The 19,905-nt window shown below is 41.2% G+C and overlaps 1 protein-coding gene across 7 annotated transcripts in view; it reads left to right on the forward strand.

Annotated features, from left to right (window-relative positions):
* The window catches only part of PUM2 (pumilio RNA binding family member 2), a 103,347-nt gene that overhangs the window by 49,628 nt on the left and 33,814 nt on the right, over positions 1-19,905 (forward strand). For 5 of the 7 annotated variants that reach the window (XM_019537350.1, XM_019537352.1, XM_019537356.1 and 2 more), the window contains exons 8-12: positions 3,403-3,673; positions 3,972-4,065; positions 6,219-6,344; positions 9,053-9,192; positions 12,152-12,290. In XM_019537350.1, the coding sequence (XP_019392895.1) occupies positions 3,403-3,673; positions 3,972-4,065; positions 6,219-6,344; positions 9,053-9,192; positions 12,152-12,290 (770 nt within the window). The remainder of the gene's footprint in view (positions 1-3,402; positions 3,674-3,971; positions 4,066-6,218; positions 6,345-9,052; positions 9,193-12,151; positions 12,291-19,905) is intronic. The other 2 variants (XM_019537351.1, XM_019537353.1) reach the window with 1 other exon arrangement.

The raw sequence follows: 19,905 nt of genomic DNA on the forward strand, positions 1-19,905 counted from the left end.
TATATATATATATATATATATATATATAGCTATTTCATAAAAAAGTGTTTGTCCTTTTGTCCTTGTAATATCTCTCATTCTCTCTCTGGATTTTCTTGTTGGTTTGGTTTTTGTAAGTTTCAATGTGTAATTATTTAACGAATGCATAATTTTGGTTAGACTCCTACTTTTATTTATACCACATATTACAAGCAAATAATAAGGAATGTAGGTGGTTTTTTAACATGTACTTTTGAATCCTGATTCAGTTACTAGCTGATAAAAGTTCCAGGCATTCTTAAATACATATAGAAATTTGTCATAATGTGCAACTATTTTAGTGCTTCAGTGATGATATGTATTCTCTATTTTTAAGCAGTTTGTTAAAAGAAATAGATCTTAAGAGTATCCTTGCCTTCACTCAAAAATTTGATTTTCACCTTTTGATCACCAGGGATCCTTGTTTTCTCTGTTGAAAAATTGCAAATTCTCTGATAAAAATAGTGAATACTCTCATTTAAATCCCTAAAATCCATGAAATGCCACAATATACGTAGGTATCAGTTGAACACAATGTTTTGTTGATATATTTACAAGTTTAAAGCAATTTAGAAGCCTGCTAGTGCCTATAAAGAAATATATTACTATATTACCACTACAATGAAATAAATTCTAAATACCTATACATTTTTGGCATTTGAGTTGGTGTGTTTTATCATGAAAAATCAGCACTTTCCCTGCCCCCTTTGCTCACCAGGATATGGGTCCAGCTGTGTTTGTGCCCCTCACTGCTTTGTGTTGCTGAGCAGCCCTAATACACTGGTGCCCTGCCTATGCCATTGGCCCTCACTCCCCACCCACAGGCCCCCTATCCCTGCTTGTGTCCTTCACTCCCCAGCCATAGTCTCTCACCCCCCAGCCTTGCTGGAGGGGGCCCCCAGCTGCCAGTTGTGGGGTCACAGACCCAAGTCCGCAGCACCCTGCCACCCTGCAGCAGTACCTAAGCTCCAGCTGCTGCATGTGGGAGGCAATGTCAGCTGTAGTGGCATGGGGCATGGAGCTTGGCTTCTCCCCCCATGGGTGGCACGTCCCGAGTGGATCCCATGGAGAGGTTGGGGGGTGGAACGGATGTGGGCTTAGGCTCCATGCCCTGCTGCCCTACCCCCAGGGCTTCTGCAGCCCAGCAGGCGAGACCTAGCGCAGGGCAGGGAAGCCCTATGCCACTGCCACAAGCACCACACCACCGTGGCAAAGCACCCCATGCCCATCTGGCAGCATCAGGTGCGACTGTGCAGAGTTGTGCCCCTCGCTGCTGTCAGGTTGGCAGGGGTGCTTCGCCATGGTGGCACAGGGTTTCTGGTGGTGGTACCGAGCTTCCCCACCTGGCTTTGCCTTGCCCCTCTGGGTCTTGCCCACCAGGTCCCAGAGGCCCCCAGGGGGAGGGCAGCAGGGCAGGAAGCCTGAGCCTGCAGCAGGCAACCTGCACCCACCCCACATACAAATCTGGGGGCACATGCCTCCCATTCCCCCCTCCCCCCCCAGAGTGTGTGCAATGGCGGTGAGCCAGCCCCTCCACCGCCATCTGCGGCCCCTTCCTGCTCTGTGCCCTGATCCTGTGCTCATGCATTCGCACCAGGCCCCAAGCCCTACACACCACCTGAGCTGGGCACGAGCAACAGCCCTGCCCAACTCCCTCACTATGGGGGTCTCAACCCCCACTTCCCCCCCACCCCGCCAGACTTACCTGTGGGGATCTTCTCTCCAGGCTGCCTGGTGCCCATGTGCATGTGTGTATATGCACATGGCTCCTCCTTCCGCTTCCCCCAGCCCCTTGCAGGCTGGAACTCTGCCAGCCTGCAAGTGGAAACCCACCATTTCCTTTGTTTTTCTCCTTAAAATGAGAAAATTGGGTTTTACCATGTTTTTCTATCGCAAACAGAAAACCTGGATCCCTGTTGATCACACTAGAAAATTTCAGTTGCATGCAGATTTGTTGAAGACACCCTTGTGTTTATATCAGTGAAAGTAACTTTTAATTGTAGAATAATGTATAGGTGAGAGAAGGTTGGAGTGAGCTTGCATCTACTCTAGGAGTACTTTGCCAATATAGAAATACCAAAATGCTGTTGTATCAAAGCATTCCTAAGGCAGACACAACTTACATTGTCAAGGCTGCACTCCATAATGGTAGAACTCCAAAAAGAAAAATAAGGTTAACTAGTAAAAGCGGGGTTTTTTTCTAGTAAGACTTAATTTAAAAATAGGTGTTTCTACGAGCACAGTTGTCAGGAATTGTCCATTCCTCCCTGACTGACAATAATATTAGCAAAAATATTGTAGACATGGCCTGATACAACACCTCTCTTGAGGAATTGAATGCTCTGCCTACCAATCCTGCTTTTACTGTCTAAGGAAAAGGGTATGTATTTTTATTCATAGTCTGTTTCGTGTATATTTTTTCTATAAAGGAAAAAGCATTATGGTATAGCAGGAAGGAGCAGTAGCAGTTGAATGTAAACAGTGTTAGAACTTGTAAGACCAGCTTAACAGGCACACTGTCTGATAGGTGCGCTCTCCGGCTCTCTTCTCTCCCCCCTTTTTCTGCCCCCTCCCCCAAAATATGCTTTAGCTTCCATGAAGATATTTGCTCCCTTACACTCGTCCTGGCTATAGTTTGTGGGCTGTGATGCAGTTAAAACTTTCCGGTATAACCTAACCTTCCCTTGCAGAAAGAAATGCACCAAGATCATCCTCTGAAATAATGGGCCATATCTGTCCTCTGGGCTAGCTTAAGTGATATGAAAGGAGTTGCACCTAAAATGAGTTCAACATGATTTTGTTTCAGCTTTACCTGTTTGTTTAGTTATTGCTATGCTATAATCTGTTACATTTTTAAAGTTCAGAATAATTTCTTTTTCAGTCCCCAACTAAATGGGGCAGAACTGTTGCCCTCCATAGTTTGCAGTGGTGTAGTCTGTTCTACTTGCTTTTAAGAGGTCAAAACACTTTTTCTAGTTGACCACTTTGTTACACAGCATGTCTCCCTGCCTCTGTGAAGTAGATGTGCTTAGCTGATTTCTATTCCCCAGTCTTACCTTGACCAAAATTATGATGATATAATTTCACTTCCCAGAGGAGACCCTTCCAGAATCATTAAGGAGGTAATATGTAGTTCAGTTCATTTGCTTAGAACAGCCTGAAAGTATTTTTCAGTGTACTGTGTACTGCAAGTAAAGATAAAGGTGCCCTTTATTCTGAGCCATCTTCACAGGCTGGTTAAACTAGTTAAAATGTTATCTATTGCTAATATTTGTTAACTTTTTCACGTTTCAAGTTTATCTTTCAATAAGCTTTTAAAATGCTTTATTCATAAATTTAATTTATGAAGGCTGTAAGAGGCTATCTTTAATTTCCTCTATGCAGTCGAACCCCTGGAAGTCGACAAGCCTCTCCAACAGAAGTAGCTGAGCGTTTAGGTCCTAACCCTAACAGTACAGAAGGATTAGGTCCAATTCCCAATCCTACAGCCCACAAACCTCTGGTCGAAGAATTCTCAAACCCAGAAACTCAGAATCTGGATACCATGGAACAAGTTGGTCTTGATTCGCTACAATTTGACTATCCTGGAAATCAAGTTCAAATGGACTCTTCAGGAGCTACTGTAGGACTTTTTGACTACAATTCTCAGCAGCAGGTTAGTGTTGTGTTTATGGAATTGTTTGCAGTATTGTTACATTAATCTGGTATGGCTTGAAGATCTACATTTAAATATTTATCTAAATAAAATGCATAATTATTAGTATATTCCACTTCTTCACATTTCTGTAATTTAGTGAGAAACGTATCAAAACTTGTGTGGCACAATTTGGGTATGATTTTCTAATGCAGTAATATATCAGAAGAGAACCTTAATTTTTTATGTTTTATATAGAAGTTCCAGTTTTGAACACACTTTAAATCTTTAACTTGAGTTCTTAAATGTTTTTCTGTAGCTTTTCCAGAGGACTAATGCACTAACTGTCCAACAGTTAACAGCAGCCCAGCAGCAGCAGTATGCATTGGCTGCAGCTCAGCAGCCACACATAGGTAAGACTGTTTTAATACTTTAGAAACAAAGGCAGACATGTTAGTGTAAAAACCTGGCAGGTTGTTCTGCTTTATTGCTTTAGTTTGCTAACCACAGATCTGATTTAAGTATTTTTATTTGTGGTGGTCTAAATAGTTCATAAATGGCAGAAAGTATGTGCCCACATACATTGTAAAGAAAAATTTTAGCAGTCATTATGAATAGCTCTTGCATAAAACTTGGCCACCTCTGTACAAACTGTCATATAAAACACTTTCTGATTTAGGTTTTTTGAGGTTTTTTCACTTAAATGATTGCTTTCTACACTTTGTTCTTAAGTGACTGAAAATTAGTCTTGCTTAAGTAGTTCTGTAGAGAAAAAATGTGGATGGGAGCAAAGAGAATTTGCTTCCACTATGGCCTTAAAATAAAACAAGTAAAATACTTCTTTCATATGTGAAATGTGGTGGTGATATTGAACATGCTTCACAGATGTAAGGCTGAGTTAATTGTAGTAATCCATTGAGATACTCTCACAAAAAGCTTCTATAGAAGTTGAAAATGTCTTTTAGTGGAGTATTGACTGATTGCATTCTTTCCAAAAAGGAGGCTAAGTTGATAGCTTTTTATCCTAGTTAGCAGATAGAGTAATGGAGAGATGAGTATGATCAACCCCAAGTCTTTTAGCTCCTACGTATACATAAACATCCAGAGTCCCTCCAGACTTCATTTCCTTGGTGTCGCAGGGAAATGTGTGACATGTTTTTGTTTAGGGGCATAGTATGCAAGGAACTCTATACTGAGCGCTCCCAAGCTTATCAATACAACAGTGCTGTAAGGAGCCCTTGATACAAGGAGACATCGCTTCCTTGATGCTACATTTGGGAGTCAAGGCAGCAGCAGCTATGAGAAATCTAAAGATATGTTTATGCTGGAGTGGCAGCCTGCCCCAGGCAAGACAAGCCAGAAGTATGTCAGAGGGACAGTGTTAGGGCTGCCTACATCAGATGTTGATCAATGTAATTCAGTGGAAGTTTTCACCCTTCCCACCTGGCTGGATCTTCATTGGTTGATTAGAGAAATGACGTTTTGATCAGTGAAGTTGCTTCAAGAGCATACCTAATAGTTCAGGACCTTTGCTATCTTGGGTTTCAAAGTCCATCCCTAATCTTTTCCCTGTTACAGTATACCATATTTACCTGATTTAAGATGACACCCCAATAACTAGATGGATGGAAAATGTATAAATTTATTATAATTTTTTGTGTATAGAATCTAATTATTAGTGTTGTCTTAAATTCTTCCCCCTGCTCCCCCCGCCCCCCACTGTAGTGGGGGAGGCACTGGGAGGGTGAGGTGGTATGGGGAGGTCAAGCAACTTTCCCCTGCTTGTGCCTGTCCCCCTCTGCCTGTCCTACCCTGCAGCCTCACTGCCCCCTTTCTCTCCACCTCTGCTCCCGCTCCTATCCCTCCCCCCCACCTCTGCTCTCCATTCCCTCCCCACACACACACACGCACCTTACCTTTGCTCCATGCTGACTCTGTCCCCATTCTAGCCTGAGCACTGTAGTAGTGGTGAAGGCTGTGCGCTGCTGCTACAGGGCCCCTAGGCCTGGGGTGGGGGATGGAGGAGGGGTATTTGGAAGGCAGCTGCAGTGTGGACATGACAGGGTGCAAAGGCACTAGAAGGGGTGGCAGGCAGCAGCTGTGGCTAAAGACCTCAGGTAGGGGCTGGAGTCTGAGCTACAGCAGCTGCCTACTCCCGTACCATCCTCATACTTGCTTCTAAGACAAGGGGCTTCTCCCACCCCATGGGGGGATCGTTATCCTAGAATTGAGTAAATGTGGTAGTCCCTATATAAAGTTCCACTTGAGTAATTAGTGCTGCATAGATGTCTATGGGGCATAGATAAGACTCCACTGACAGTTGTGAAAGGCACAGTAGCAACATGAGATCATTGAAAATGGTGCTAAAGGTGGTCTTGTCAGTGAGAAGGTGGCTACTTGAAGAAGAGAAGAGTGATTTGTGTTCCTGTGCCTACTCTTAGAAACCTCAAGCATATATGCAGTACTGGTTTTAATATATGCTTATGCTTTGTGATCACATTGATTAGAAGTATAATATTTGTTAGGTCTGTTACCTAAAACTCAGTTTTTTCATTTATTAATATAGCAGGTGTCTTCTCAGCAGGCTTGGCTCCTGCTGCTTTTGTGCCAAACCCATACATTATTAGTGCTGCTCCTCCAGGTACTGACCCCTACGCTGCAGCAGGATTAGCTGCAGCAGCAACGCTAGCAGGTAACTAATCTTTGTATAGTTTTTATTATGGTAACTGGTTAGACTTAGGAAAATGTACAAAGCCATCTAGTAATTTTTTTTACTAACTGGAAAATGACTTGTAGGTGCCGTGGTGTTTGAACTGTGAAGCTAAGAATAATTTTAGGGGTTCAGTCCATCCACTTATTTCTAAATATTTGTATCCAAAAATGTTACAAATAATATCAAGGTAGCTTTGTCTAGCAGATTTCTCATCATAATTGCATCTGAGAATAGTTTACAAAGAAGGACAAACACTGTCTTTTTATAAACAGAGACCTTGACAGTTTATTAAGGTCACCCAGCAGGCAGTGGTGGCACTGGAAGACATAGGGCTAGGTCTTTTTAACCCCCTGTTGATCTGAGTCTTTAGCACAGCATGGGGGGGAAAGCTTTTTTTTTTTTTTTTTTTTTACATGAAGAAGCCCATAAATACTGACAAAGTATTCTGAGTGGAACCAGTGTTTTAAGCTGCTTCTGATATTTGTATAAAGTTCTTGAAGTTCTGTGTGGGTTGGACAAAGTGAACCTTGAAGTCCCTTCAAGTTCATGTCCTATGATTTTTTTAAAAAGACTAGATTTCACACTGGATGTCTCAGCATATGATTAAGGACCTACTGAATTCATGGCAGGAGTGGGCTGCACAGCAGCTCCTTTAATCTTGCAGGCTCCCTCATGTGCCTTCCCCCCCATATTGCCAGTTGGCAGAGGGGACCCACTGCTCACTCCTGATCAGCAGGGAGGTGAAAACTGCAGTTTTAAATATGGTGCTTTTTTTGCCTCCTGTCCTGTCAGCAGCAACCAACAGGGTGCCTCACCAGTCAGCAGTGGTGGGGGGAGAATGTACAGGGGACTCTGCAAAATTAAAGGAGAAGCCGTGCAGCCTACTTCCGCCATGAATTTGGTAGGTCCCTAATTATGATGGTAAGGAGAGGCAAGGGAAGTGACACTTGAAGGCTGGTTACAGATGTGGAAAAAAAAAAAAAAAAAAAGACAGCACTCAGCACGCCTCCTGCACTAAGCCCAGCGTGTGACCAAAAGAAGCATTGCGTTAATGTGACCTGGCTCACCCAGTGTCTGTATAGATCAGGGGCTTCAGTGGGGCTTTTTCGGCACTTTTATCCAATAGCTGATTGAATCAGCTATTAGAAGAAAGCGCCAAAAAACCCCTCTGAAGTGCCTGATATATACAGATGTTGTGGAGCCAGGTTGAGCTAATGTGCTGCTTTTTCCAGTAAAGCACATTTTTTTTGTATTTTTTTTTTCATGTCTGTCAGCAGTAGAAGAGGTTGTGTTTTTTATTTGGGCAGAACTTTTTTCTGAAAAAACCTGATATGATTTAACCACTATCTTAAGTTGCATTTGGGAATACCTTTAAAAGGAAACTGAGTGTAAAGTATTTCTGTATATGATAAAGTCTGCCAGAGGGGCATTTATTTTTTGTTAGGGAAGGGTTTATATAGTATAGTATCTGCTAGTACTTGAAATTTGTGTGACTACAGTGCATGTAATTTGCATGTAATTTGTAGTGATCTTCATTTACATGTTTTTACTTAATTGTGGGGATTTTACAAGTTTACAAAAGAGAGATGGCTTTTATTAGTATAGTCCTCAGAAAATGCCAGCTCTTTTGTTTCAATAATTTCTGGGCTACAGAAAAATAATAGAGCAATTCTTCTATAACAAAAAACTCAGTCTACAAATCTGAATAGTGTTGTTATTTTGGATTCCTGATTGAAACCTGTGGGTTTATCTTGTGAATCATGTTTAGATGTTTCCCCACCTAAGAGTACTTACGTGCAGTACTCTTATAAATACCCCTGTGCGCCACAGCACCTTGGTTTACAATCACAGGTTTAATTCACTTTCCACATATAAATTGACTCATTAACTCCTGTTGGTCCTTACAAACTTGATGTCTCCTTTTTGCCGTTGAATTTAAGTATACCCAAAGCATTGGTAACGTATTGATACCTTATTTTTAGTGATGGTACAGCTTTAGTTGTTAGAAGTATGTCATAAGATCAGAAGCCCAGGCCTTAGATGACTGAGAGCATCTAAGGTCAGAAGATGGTATAGGTGTCCATCACCTGTTCTAGAATTCAGTTGGTAACAATTAACATTTATTAAACAACTAACAATTATTAATCCTTTATAACGCTTCGTAAATGGAACTTTGATGTGACATTAAACTCAAAAGTGTTTACTGTGATAACAGTATATATATTTAGGCCATATCAGTTGCATACTAAAAACTCATCTCAAGGGCAGGGGAAAGGAATTGCTGTCCAAAAATAACTACAGGTAAGTGTACTTCCATATACACAGTAGTACACTTAGACTTAGCCTTATAATAAACTGAAAAAAATGTTATCAGCGTTCTAGATGCATTTCTATTTCAAACCAGAAAATGGAGATTTAAAATGAAGCCTAAAAATGGATGGATCCCTTAGAAACAACATTAAATGAAACCAGATTTACATGAGCATCTCTTTTTAAAATTCCAATTCAAAAGCAAATTCTTTTATAAAGTTTGAAATAGATTGATCTGGGGAAGGGACAGTATTTTCCTGTTCAGCTTCTGGCATGATGAGGTCGGCATGATGAGGTCAGCACGCTGATCATGATTTATAGACTGTGTTGCAATATGAAAAATAAGTAAAAAGAGTGGTAATGATTTCTCTTGTAAGGTCCAGCAGTGGTTCCTCCTCAGTATTATGGAGTTCCATGGGGGGTATATCCAGCCAATTTATTTCAGCAGCAAGCTGCAGCCGCAAACACCACAGCAAATCAACAAGCAGCTTCACAAGCACAGCAAGGACAGCAACAGGTAGAGTACATCCTTCTCAGATGAAATCATTTTTAGTCTACTTTATTTGTATGAGGCTTGCCACTTCAGTTTATCAGCATTTAAATAACTTCAGCATTTAAACAACTCAGTTATTTAAAACAATCTGCATATTTCTCTTCAGATTTTCTTGTACCTTGCAACAGTTACATCACCTACTGTTGCAGCGTCTTTTTAACTTCCATTGCTGCATAATCTTTTCTTATTGCCTTGTTTTACAATCCTAAATGAAAGGAATAAAGTAAAAATTATTTCTTAATCTAGGTTGCTGTAGTTTTTGGCAGAAGGTTTTAATATTTAGTAATTAATACTTCCTGAATAATCACATGTATTATTGTAAAGCTGAAAGGGATTTAAATAGTCAATAAGGAGGGGGGAAATAGCACATAGTCAGCCATTTCTTCCCGAATAACATTTTTTTTTCCTGATAATGATGGGGAAAGGGACAGTTGTGCTGAAGTTACTCTTAAGTTACTTACACTATTTTACAATGGATGAGGAGTATCTGGGATATATGTCTCTTTAAGAGCATCAAAATACAAAATAATATCCGTTTGAGATGGGTACAATTGTAAAAGTGTCATAGCAAGGTGGATAATATGCTGTAATTTCATTTTTCCTGCCATACAGTGATTTTGCTCTGTTTGATAGGAAGAAATAATAGTAGCTAAAAAGTCGCTGAAATAAAAATAACAACCACTCCTCCATGAAATAATGAAATATTTCATTATTCTTTAATTCTAGATTGGCTTATTTTTGTAAAATTCACTTAACATACTGTATTTTCTGTCATACAGTGTCACTCAAAACACATCCTTGTCTTTTTGGAAGACAGAATGTAGGAGAAAAAGATTTTTCCATAAACAAGGCCGATTGTGTGGCCCTAGCAGAAGTGCTCCTGAGAAGTGTCCAGGAAATGTGGCAGTCCAGGATATGGTCTGGATGGGCAGCAGGAGCTTCCTGGTGCCCACTAACTCATCCAGACTCTCTCTTGGGATGCCACACTTTATGGACACTCTTGCTTCCAGGAGGACTTACTCTCTCGCACAAGGTCCAGGCCTCAGACCTTTGCAAAGGGTAGTAGCAAGACTGTTTGTTAGTTCTTTAAGTAGTTTTTTCAGATAGATTCTTGTGAATTAAGTGCTGTTTCCACATCACAAGCCTCATCAAGATACTACCAGCAGTTTACTTTTTGCTTCAAACATAAGCTACAATACTCAGTAAGTATGACTGGGAGGGTTAGCGCAGGGCTCCACTCTTTCAGCTTTCTGAGCCAGAGGCAAGCAGCAGCATCTCTAGGCATGCTGCTTTTCCAGGAAACGCCCCCCCCCACCCAGCTTCCCTAGAAGGTGCACCTTGTATGTGAGAAAATACAGGATTTTTAAATATAAATCTGTTTAATTACTGTTGCTTGAGAGGGCAACACTGTTCCCATTCATTCTGTGAGGCCACTTGTAATGCAGTACTTGAAGCCATTATGATAATGGTTCTTGTTCAAGCTGAAGATCTTTTTTACTTGAGGAAAAAGCTCCAGTGCCTTCATAACATAGTCCACTTGTAGCATTTTTTATCGTAAGGTGTAGCCTACAAAAGCTTATCCGTCTCTGAACAAGTTAGTCTGTAAGGTGCCACCCTGACATGTCGTCTGCCAGACTTCAGACTAACATGGTTAGCTACCTCTCTCTTACTTTAAAAACTGTTACTGTAAGTTATTTTCCCTCAAAAAAGCTAAAAACAAAAAAAACCCTCCTACAACCTACCTCTTAATACTATTCTTAACATTCTATAGTTTATATTAGGAATGGCACTTCCTTTCATTTTGAGCTTGAGTGGAAATTCACTCAGTTACCCTACAGTCCTATTCACTTTGACCTTTCCCTTAATGAGGTGGTTAATCTTTGTTACTGATAAATTGTATTAGTATCTGAAATTTTGGTTTTGTGGAATTTTTTGTTTGTATTTGTTAAATGAAAACTGAATATAGAAAGAATTCCTATGCAAGTTTTTTTGCAGGAATATTCAGGTGTAAGATGCTCTAAATAGCATTTTTCTTCTTCAGAAAGAAAAATGGGTACCAATGACTTATGCCAATGGTTATTAATCTTTTTTCACTGTGGGCCAAATGGCACATCTTGGGTCAGGGATTGGGGAAGCAGGTGCTAGGACCTACCTGCAGCCAACACTTCTCCCTGTGCTGAAGCCCCATGTCCACACACTAGGTCCAGTAGCTCCATGGGCTGTAAGTTTTTGCCCCATGGTGTATGCCAATAGACGATTTGCAAAGTTTATTTTTCATAACTAGATCAAGAAGGTTAAAAAACAAACAAACCCTAAAACCCCTCTGATGAAGAAGCCTATAGAAGACTTGATGTACATTGCACACACAGTTTTGTTTGGCCTTGTAGACGGGGCTGTGTTTGAAAAATATTTCACAACTACAGCTGGTAATTTTTTCTACCATAATAATCACGTCTTAATTTATTACAAGTTCAGGAATGAAAATTTTCTACTGACTGAACTTGAGACTAAGTGATCGTTACTTAAATATATTATCTACTTGGCAGGTAAGGACTGACTTTCAGTTAATAAATTACTTGGATTCACTGATATGTTGGCAAATTTAACTTTTTGGAAGAATTTATACAATTTTAGACACTTCTGGAATCATTGCCCTTCATAAAACATACTGGAGCTCCATTGTTCTGAATTGCAGAAGATGCAAGGCAGTCCTTGAACTAATGCGGTCTCATGTCACAACACTGCCATCGAAGTAGTATATACATGCTTATGCACTTGATATCATTAAGATGGAGGGTTGAAAAATAAATGCAGAGCTAAAAAGTATGAAATAGAAAACAACTCTCCTAGTCCTTTTGTAGTATATAGATTGATTTTTGTACTTCAGCTTTTAAGAAAATAGTATCCTATTGGTCTTTTGTAGGTTCTACGTGCTGGAGCAAGTCAGCGCCCTCTTACTCCCAATCAGGGTCAGCAAGGGCAACAGGCAGAGTCACTTGCAGCAGCTGCGGCAGCAAATCCAGCTTTGGCTTTTGGTCAGGGTCTTGCTACAGGCATGCCAGGTATATAATTGATGGATTAAGGAAACTAAAAATCAGTTCAAGTTAAAGTATTGTTTTTTATCAAGAATAAAGTTTACTCTCTCTTAAAATTATGGTACATTTGTAACAGGGTGTTTAGAGCTTGTCTCCATACAACTTTATGCTGTTTTAGTTTGGTTAAGACAGTGGCACACCGTTCTTTCAAATACAACTATTTCTTTAAGGTTTTTTTTTTAGCTGTAGTATGTTTTTAAAGACTATTTCCTTATAGTTTTAATATATTTAGTTTTAGCACATTTACACAACCTTTTATAAACCATATTTTCTCCCATACAGTGTGCCCTGGAATTTAATACTCACCTTGTGAAGGCAGAATGAAGAGAGAAGATTTTTCCAGAGTTATAGCTGCATAGAGCAGGGACAGAGCCTAATCTTCAGCTGATTCAGCTTCCCTTTCCTGCTTAACTAAAGTTGAAACTTCAGCTGTTGTTGAAGGCTGGTCTCCATGGGTGGATCTATGATTTTGAAAAGAACTAAAGAGTCTCCAGGGCTGTGAAATTACAAGAGAGAGAGCAGTAGCAACTAGCAGACAGCAAAATTACTCTAAGCAAAGTTAGCTCAAATAGTGGAACATCAAGACCATTTAAAAGGAGAGGATTATTAACACTTCTGGAGTGAAGAACAATGAGCCACTAAGTCAATTGACTCCCTCAGGTTCTTGAATAGTAATGCAACAGTTGCTGCACTGTGGAGGAGGAATCAATGCAGGGGGCTCTATCCTGGGCAGATAATTAGCTTCCAAGCTTAATATATTCACCCCAGTTTTGGTGGAGGGTGATTTTTGGAAAGACAGTGCATTTTGTATGTGAGAAAATATGGCAAATGGCTTGATAGGGCCACATGCATAATGCTGTTTTTGTAGAATTGCCTATTACAGTCGTATTAAAAGATAATTGTAAGTATTGTTACTGCAATTAATGCCACAGAAATTATTATTTATTGGGGTAGATTTTCTACCTGTAGAATATAAATCTCAACAGTATTGCATCTGAAATGGAAAATTTTAAATTATTAAATGTAGGGAGAAACCAGCTGCTTAATTCACTTGAAGATGATGTTTGGCTTGAAATATAATTGCTTCATTTTTGGTGACCCCTGAGTCTTGCAAGAGAATTAAAATAGAGCTATACGTTCCAAATCCATTTTCTTAGGTGTTCTGAAATAGAGAATATTTTAGATGAATGTTATTTCTAGTTCTCATTATTTGTATGTTATAGAACACAATGTACTGTAGTAGAATATTAGCATTTTTGATCTGTGTTTAGTATAACTGCATGAGCCAGAACAACCTATGAATGCATAGGGTCTTGGTCTGGGGAAGGCAAGGGGAGCAGTTGGGAAAGATTTGCTGCACCTTCCAGACCAGACTTTGGGGAATAGGGAAATGGCTTCTTCTGCTCCACTCATCTCTGGAAGCAAAGCAGAGGAAGCACTGGAACAAAATCCCCAGCCCATTTCCCCAATCCTGGGAATGCTCAGCTTGGGGAAGGGGCTGGAGGCTATACCTCTCCTTCAGGAGGGAAGAGGAGCATCAGGTCAAAGCCCCTGCACAAAGCAGCTGCATCCCCTTCCCATGGCAGCAGCTGCATCTCCTTCCCTAAGCAAGAGCCAGGCACTGGCAGATTGAGCACCAGGGCACAGGCAAACCCTGCTCTGGCTGCGCTGGGAGGGATTCTTGCAGAGGCAGGCAGCTTCAGCAGTACTTGGGGTCAGAAGCTTGGGTGCTGCAGCCAGAGCCTACCTTTTTCCTGGCTCTGGCTGGTTTCTGCTGGAAAAGCTGTTCTGTGCTCCCCAGTCCAAATTGCAGGCTGCTGCTATGGGAAGCCCTACCATCAGGGCCAGAGCTGGGGCAAAAGTCCATGGGCTGGATGACCGAGGTCAGTGGGCCAGATCTGGTCTGTATGTTTGACATCCCTGCTCTACACCCTTAAGATACTCACTCTGGAGTCAACCCTTGGAAGATGAGGAAGATACTTGGGACACAACTATTCAAAATCTGAGCACACATCACAGTTCACTTTGACAACTTAATCGGTAGCATGTCTAAACAGAAGCCTATGACCATATGGAGCCTGACCTGTGGTTTTGTAGAGTCTTGGAGCCTGTCTTAGTGTCCAGTGTCAGCCTCTTTTGAAGAAGGTGCAGGAAATCATTTAGTGCACAGTTTATGCTACTCACAAAAAGTGGTTTACGTGTGAATAAGATGATGATAACCACAAAGTTCCAGTGATTGCAGGTATAGTATAGTTATTCCATGGTGTTTTATGGGAGTGCTGTAATCCAGGAGCATGGGAAGAGGGGTGATCAAACTAGACCGGGAGTGGCCAGAGTTACTTGCCCTGGAAGCCACATCCAGTCCTCCACTGAAGTTCAAAAGCAGGAGGAAGGGTTGTGCTATGCCACCCAGAGTGGAGGTGACACTCCCTTCCCCTTCCCCCCCCCAGCATACCCTCCTGCTGCTGCAGCGCCAAGCTGCTCTAGCTTCCCCCATGGGGAGAGTGCCCCAGGGTAAGCAGTGCAGCTGCAGTCCCTGCCCTGGCAGCCCAGCACCTGAGCCAGCTGTCCTGGACGAAGGAGGGAGGGCGGGCTTGGGGAGCCATGGTTTGGCCATCATTGAGCGAGACATCTAGAACCTAGACTCCCACTCCCTCCCAGACTTCTGAACAAACCCTAACCTCAGAAAATAACTGATCTGGCAAAGCTGTGACTGGCTTTTTAAGAACTTATAACCTCTGGAAGAGAGGTCTTGGAATTAGTTCCTTTATCTAAAGGAAAATGTGCTCTTTTGAAAAAATGGTTCTTGCATCTCCAGAAACTTTCCTGTTCAAGATGTTTTCTTTACCCACAATTTCTAAGAATTCCTTATTCCCCATTAGTGTTGAATGAGGAGAGATGTTATTAGAAGTAAATTAGGTGGAAAATATCACAATTTAAAGATAGAATTTAATTGGAAATGTTTAACTTTCAGAGCCAGGCTTACAAGGTTGGTCATGTAGTTTTATTGTAAAAGCCAGATCACTGGTATCCATGTGGTTCACAACCGGTGTAGTTTGCAGCAGGTTACCAAACTAATGATGAAATGCTTATTTGTTGTCCCTCTCACTTTGAAGAATGCTACTTCTCTGATCAGCAGTCTTCTCAGCTCCTTGCTGTGGCTGCATTTTACCTCCAGATGTTTCGCAAACCTTCATCTTCACAGAAGGGCTATAACCCTACCAAGTGTCAGGGTTCTTCTGGACCTAGATACCTACAGTAAATGCAAATCTTAAATCTGTAGCTATGTGGCTGCATGCAGACATAATTACATTGTACCAGTATTTGCCCAAAATACATACATATACATTTAAATGTGCTTAATTTGTTAAAATTCTTAAGATCTTAAAATAATGCAGTAGCATTTGGCTTCAAGCTCAATTCTCTTCAATTTTACTAAAGATTTAATTAATTCAAGCTAAAACGGGTCATCAACAGAGGGAAGGAATGTTTTTATAAAAACTTTTTGTATTAGTTTAATTGATTTTCACACTTTTCAATATTTGGTTTCAAAAATATATCTGTTGCTTTAAAAATAGCTCTTCTGAATATTTGGCTTCAGTCCAAACAACCAAACACATAAGCACACAGTACTGTTTCATAGGGCTATATAATGATGGTGATTGGGGAAAAGATAACAGTTAAGAATAGAAGTAGTGTCGGATTTCAGTGTTTAAATTTAAAAAATTTAAAGGCTGATCCTGGCAGGGGTTGAATTAGATGATTTACGGAGGTCCCTTCCAGCCCTACTTTATGATGCTATGATTGAGAATATGCCAAATTATAATGGGGATTGTTTGGAACACTGTAGGTCAACAGGGCAGAAGTGGATTTGCAAGTTATAAAAATGGCAATCATACTAAAGAGGGTACAGTATAGAGAAAGCAGGGACTAGGGTTAGGGAGAGCATTGTCTGGCTCCTTATGAAAGTGGGAGAAGAGAGGATGATCAACCCAGTAAAAAAACATAGAATTCTAAAATGGGGTAAGAAGAAACCCAGAAAAGGAGTGGCAAAGAGCTCAGAAAAAAAACATTTCAAGAACAAGCAGTGATAAAGGTTAAGAATTAAATAAAAGCCATGAGAAGAAGTTATTGGATCTTCTCAGCCAGGTTTCATTGGATAAGAAGTCATTGGATATTTTGTAGACGTACAAATTTAATATTTGTAGAATAGTGTTGCTATAAACCTGACTGGAAGGAAATAAAAGATGCAGAGGAGGTCCTTGAGAGAACAGACAGAGGGGGAATCCCTGGATTCAGAGGAAAAGAAGCAATTAGGCTTTTTAGGCCACAGAGATCACAGTATTCTTATATTGTAAAGGCTGACAGTTGATTCATTGGGTGGGGGAGAAAAGTGAGAGGATGAAGTCTGATACAGGCAGAGGAAGAGTTTAGGGAGCAGGCTACGAGCTACACTTGTGGAAGGAAAGGGGAGAAAAGAGAACTGTAGAAGAAGTTATCTTAATGCTATAGTCAGCTGAGTGAGTAATACCAGGCCTGTTATTCCTGGAGTTCATTACAGTGTCTCAAAAGGGGAGGAAGAGGGAGGCAGGATGTGCAAATTGCCAGCGGATCTTAGATTGGGTGTGTCGAAGGTAGGGTTCACAGGCGGGGTCTGGCCTGTGGAGCTGTGTGATCTGGTCCATGGGTTGCTGGACTAGCCCTGGCCTGGTGCGTCACATGTGGCACGTGGGCTACAGGCAGCACAGGTTGCTGCAAGGTGCTGCATACAGCCTGTGCCCTGGACCCCCATGCTGCATGTAGCACTGAGTCCAGTCTACATGCCACAGACAGTACACACACTGTGCTGGCTCCAGCATTGCCTATGCCCCTGAGTCCAGTCCACATACAGCCATGGGGCTGGCACTGTATGTATGCTGCCCATGGTACATGGGCTGGACCTGGTGTCATCACCACTCTGTAAGGGGTTGGTTTCTGGTCCAGCCCACAGGCTGGCTCGGGAACATTCATCCAGCCTGCGAGGCTGGATTAGCTTGACACCCCTGTTTGAGTTCATCCCTGGCTTGGGCTTTGTTTAGTAAGTAGGTCTTTATTGATGCTTCAAGCCTGTTATCATTCACTTTAAAACCACCAGTTTCTGGATAGGAGTATGGGATCTACACCCATGCATTCTGCAGTTCCTTGGGCAGACAGCAGTTTCTTTTCATGTCTGTCTGATGCAGAAATATCATGCTAGTCAACAATTTTAGCAAATCTTTTAAGCTTTGATTCCAACAAAGTAAACTTGTTTGTTCTCCCCCTCACCCTACTCATCCTCTCTTTTTGAAGACATGCATTTAGTTAGTAGTACTCTGAAATCATCTAGAGAACTGTCTAGTTTTGAGGCATGTCTGGGGTATTCCCACACAGCCTCTAATCGCTGCTTTAGAGGATACTGGTTTATGACCTCATCCCAGGTGTATAAAGGCAAAAGTGGGGGGGAGGGGGGAAATATCCTACCAATTACTGGTAAGTAGTAACCTTCCCCTTCTAGTTGTAGGAAAGCTGAGTTGATTATAGTATGTTACTAACTGGTGTTAGACATGTAAATAGAGTTGTAGGTGCTAGAATTAGTTTTATTTAGTTGGAACATTTAATGATATATTGCTAATGTTTATAGTAAATATTGGATTGTAGAACTTGTTCTTCTTAATCAATTTTCTCCTAATATTCTATTCTGCATTCTTTACAGAACCTCAGTAAAGCAGAGTGCAGTCAGAAAGCCTCACCTTTTCCTAGCATATGAAAGTAGCAGATTTAGTGGTGAAGGCATTGGACCATCACAGCACAGTTTTATGGGTGGAGCTGGCAGCGCTGCCTATAGTTAAGGTTGCCTAACAATTTCCTTTATAAGACCCTGTTTTCACTTTCTTACCGCGTTTGCTAACTTAATTGCCTGAGCTAAAATTTGCTGTGATAACTCAAGCTGTTTTCGGGTGTTTTTTCCCCCTTTTAAGTTTCTGTTAAGTACCAACAATTCAGTCATTTCTGAGAACTATGCAAGCAATACCTTGTTTTCCTAGTGGTAAAGTTCATACAGCTGTTCAGTTGAGAAGCCCTTGTGAGTTCCAAGCAGGGCTTGACCTTCTGTCAAGTACCAAGCAGGGATTTGCAACTTGACAGAAGGTACTTTTTTACCTTTGTGTTGTCCCTGAAAAAATCCACCCAAATTTGCCTAAATTAGAAGCCTCTAAAAATTGCCATCTGCATGTTATTAGTAGAGGCATTTATGCTTGGTATCAAAATTCTTTGAAGATCCAGTTGTCACTGAACATACAGCAGTCCACAACTGCAATGGCTGAATAGGAGTTTCACTAGAATTGACTCTCTTCGATTTTGGAAAGTGACAGTAGACACAGAAACAGAGTAGGAAGACTTTCTCTCTTCACTCAGCATTTACATTCTTGGTGTGGAAAAAAAACAAAAGGCAGCATAAAGGGGACTGTGGATGGGGACAGTGGCAGGTCTGGGGTGATGGAAATAGAGGGTATAGATCAGGAGTGGGCAGTTATTTCGGGCAGAGGGCCACTTACTGAGTTTTGGCAAGCCATCAAGGGCTGCGTGACAGGCAGCCAGGGACAGATAAATATTTTCTTAATTTTGGTAGGGGGAAGGGGGCATGGGCTGAATAGAATGGCCTGGCAGGCCGCATCCGGCCCCGGGCCACATTTTGCCCACCCCTGGTATATATTCATTTTTCTAGAGGACCTGGAATTCAATCTGGGGTTTCAGAATTTGTGTTCCTCTCCTCTTTAGCATCAAACCCATATTACCCACCTCACTGAAGAGTGCCCTAAGCACCATGTATTCTACATGGTTGCTCTGCTTCCCTTTGTTGAAGCTGTACCATTGCGTACTAGAGTTCATGGTTCATTGGGTCAAAGGAAGAGCAAGAGGGAGCATGATCTTGTGACCTAGTAGTTAGGCACTCCACTGGTTGTGAGGAGATAGAGACCCGGTCTCTAGAACTGTTTATTAAGTAGGGGTGCAGTAGTAGTGCAATGATAATTGTTCAGATAATATGCAAAAAGCAAGGTTTGGGGGTTTTTTTAATTGGACCAGCTACATAGCTGGAAATATGTTGAACAAGCACAAAGTGTCCTTCTTTGGGTCCAATAAAAGATGCAGTGAAAAAAACACACCTTGCTTCTCAATTTTTAGTAGCAGTAGTGCCTCATTCTTAGGTGTGGATGTCTCTTTATTGAATCTAACCCTATATCAGTTCATACACGTGAGGAATTTTTTAAGATTTCCTGTGCAGTCTTAATTCTCAAATTTCCTAACTTCTTTGTATAGTTTAGTAACTTTAATTCCATTTTTTAAACATAACTCTTAACTTGAACAGATTTGAATATGGGGAGGGTATCTGGAATGGTCTGTTTCATTCATTTAAACATACACCAATCTAAAATTAGTCAATTCTGTGAGTCCTGTTTTGACTCCACATCTACTATGAGTCACCTAATATCTGTATCTATATCCAGGTGTCAGTACCTTTTTAATGTGCAGATTTTTCTTCTTTTGTTCCCCACCCCCCATGTCC

The sequence above is a fragment of the Crocodylus porosus genome, unplaced genomic scaffold (assembly GCF_001723895.1).
Source record: "Crocodylus porosus isolate Cpor-Errol unplaced genomic scaffold, CroPor_comp1, whole genome shotgun sequence".
Lineage (NCBI taxonomy): Eukaryota > Metazoa > Chordata > Crocodylia > Crocodylidae > Crocodylus > Crocodylus porosus.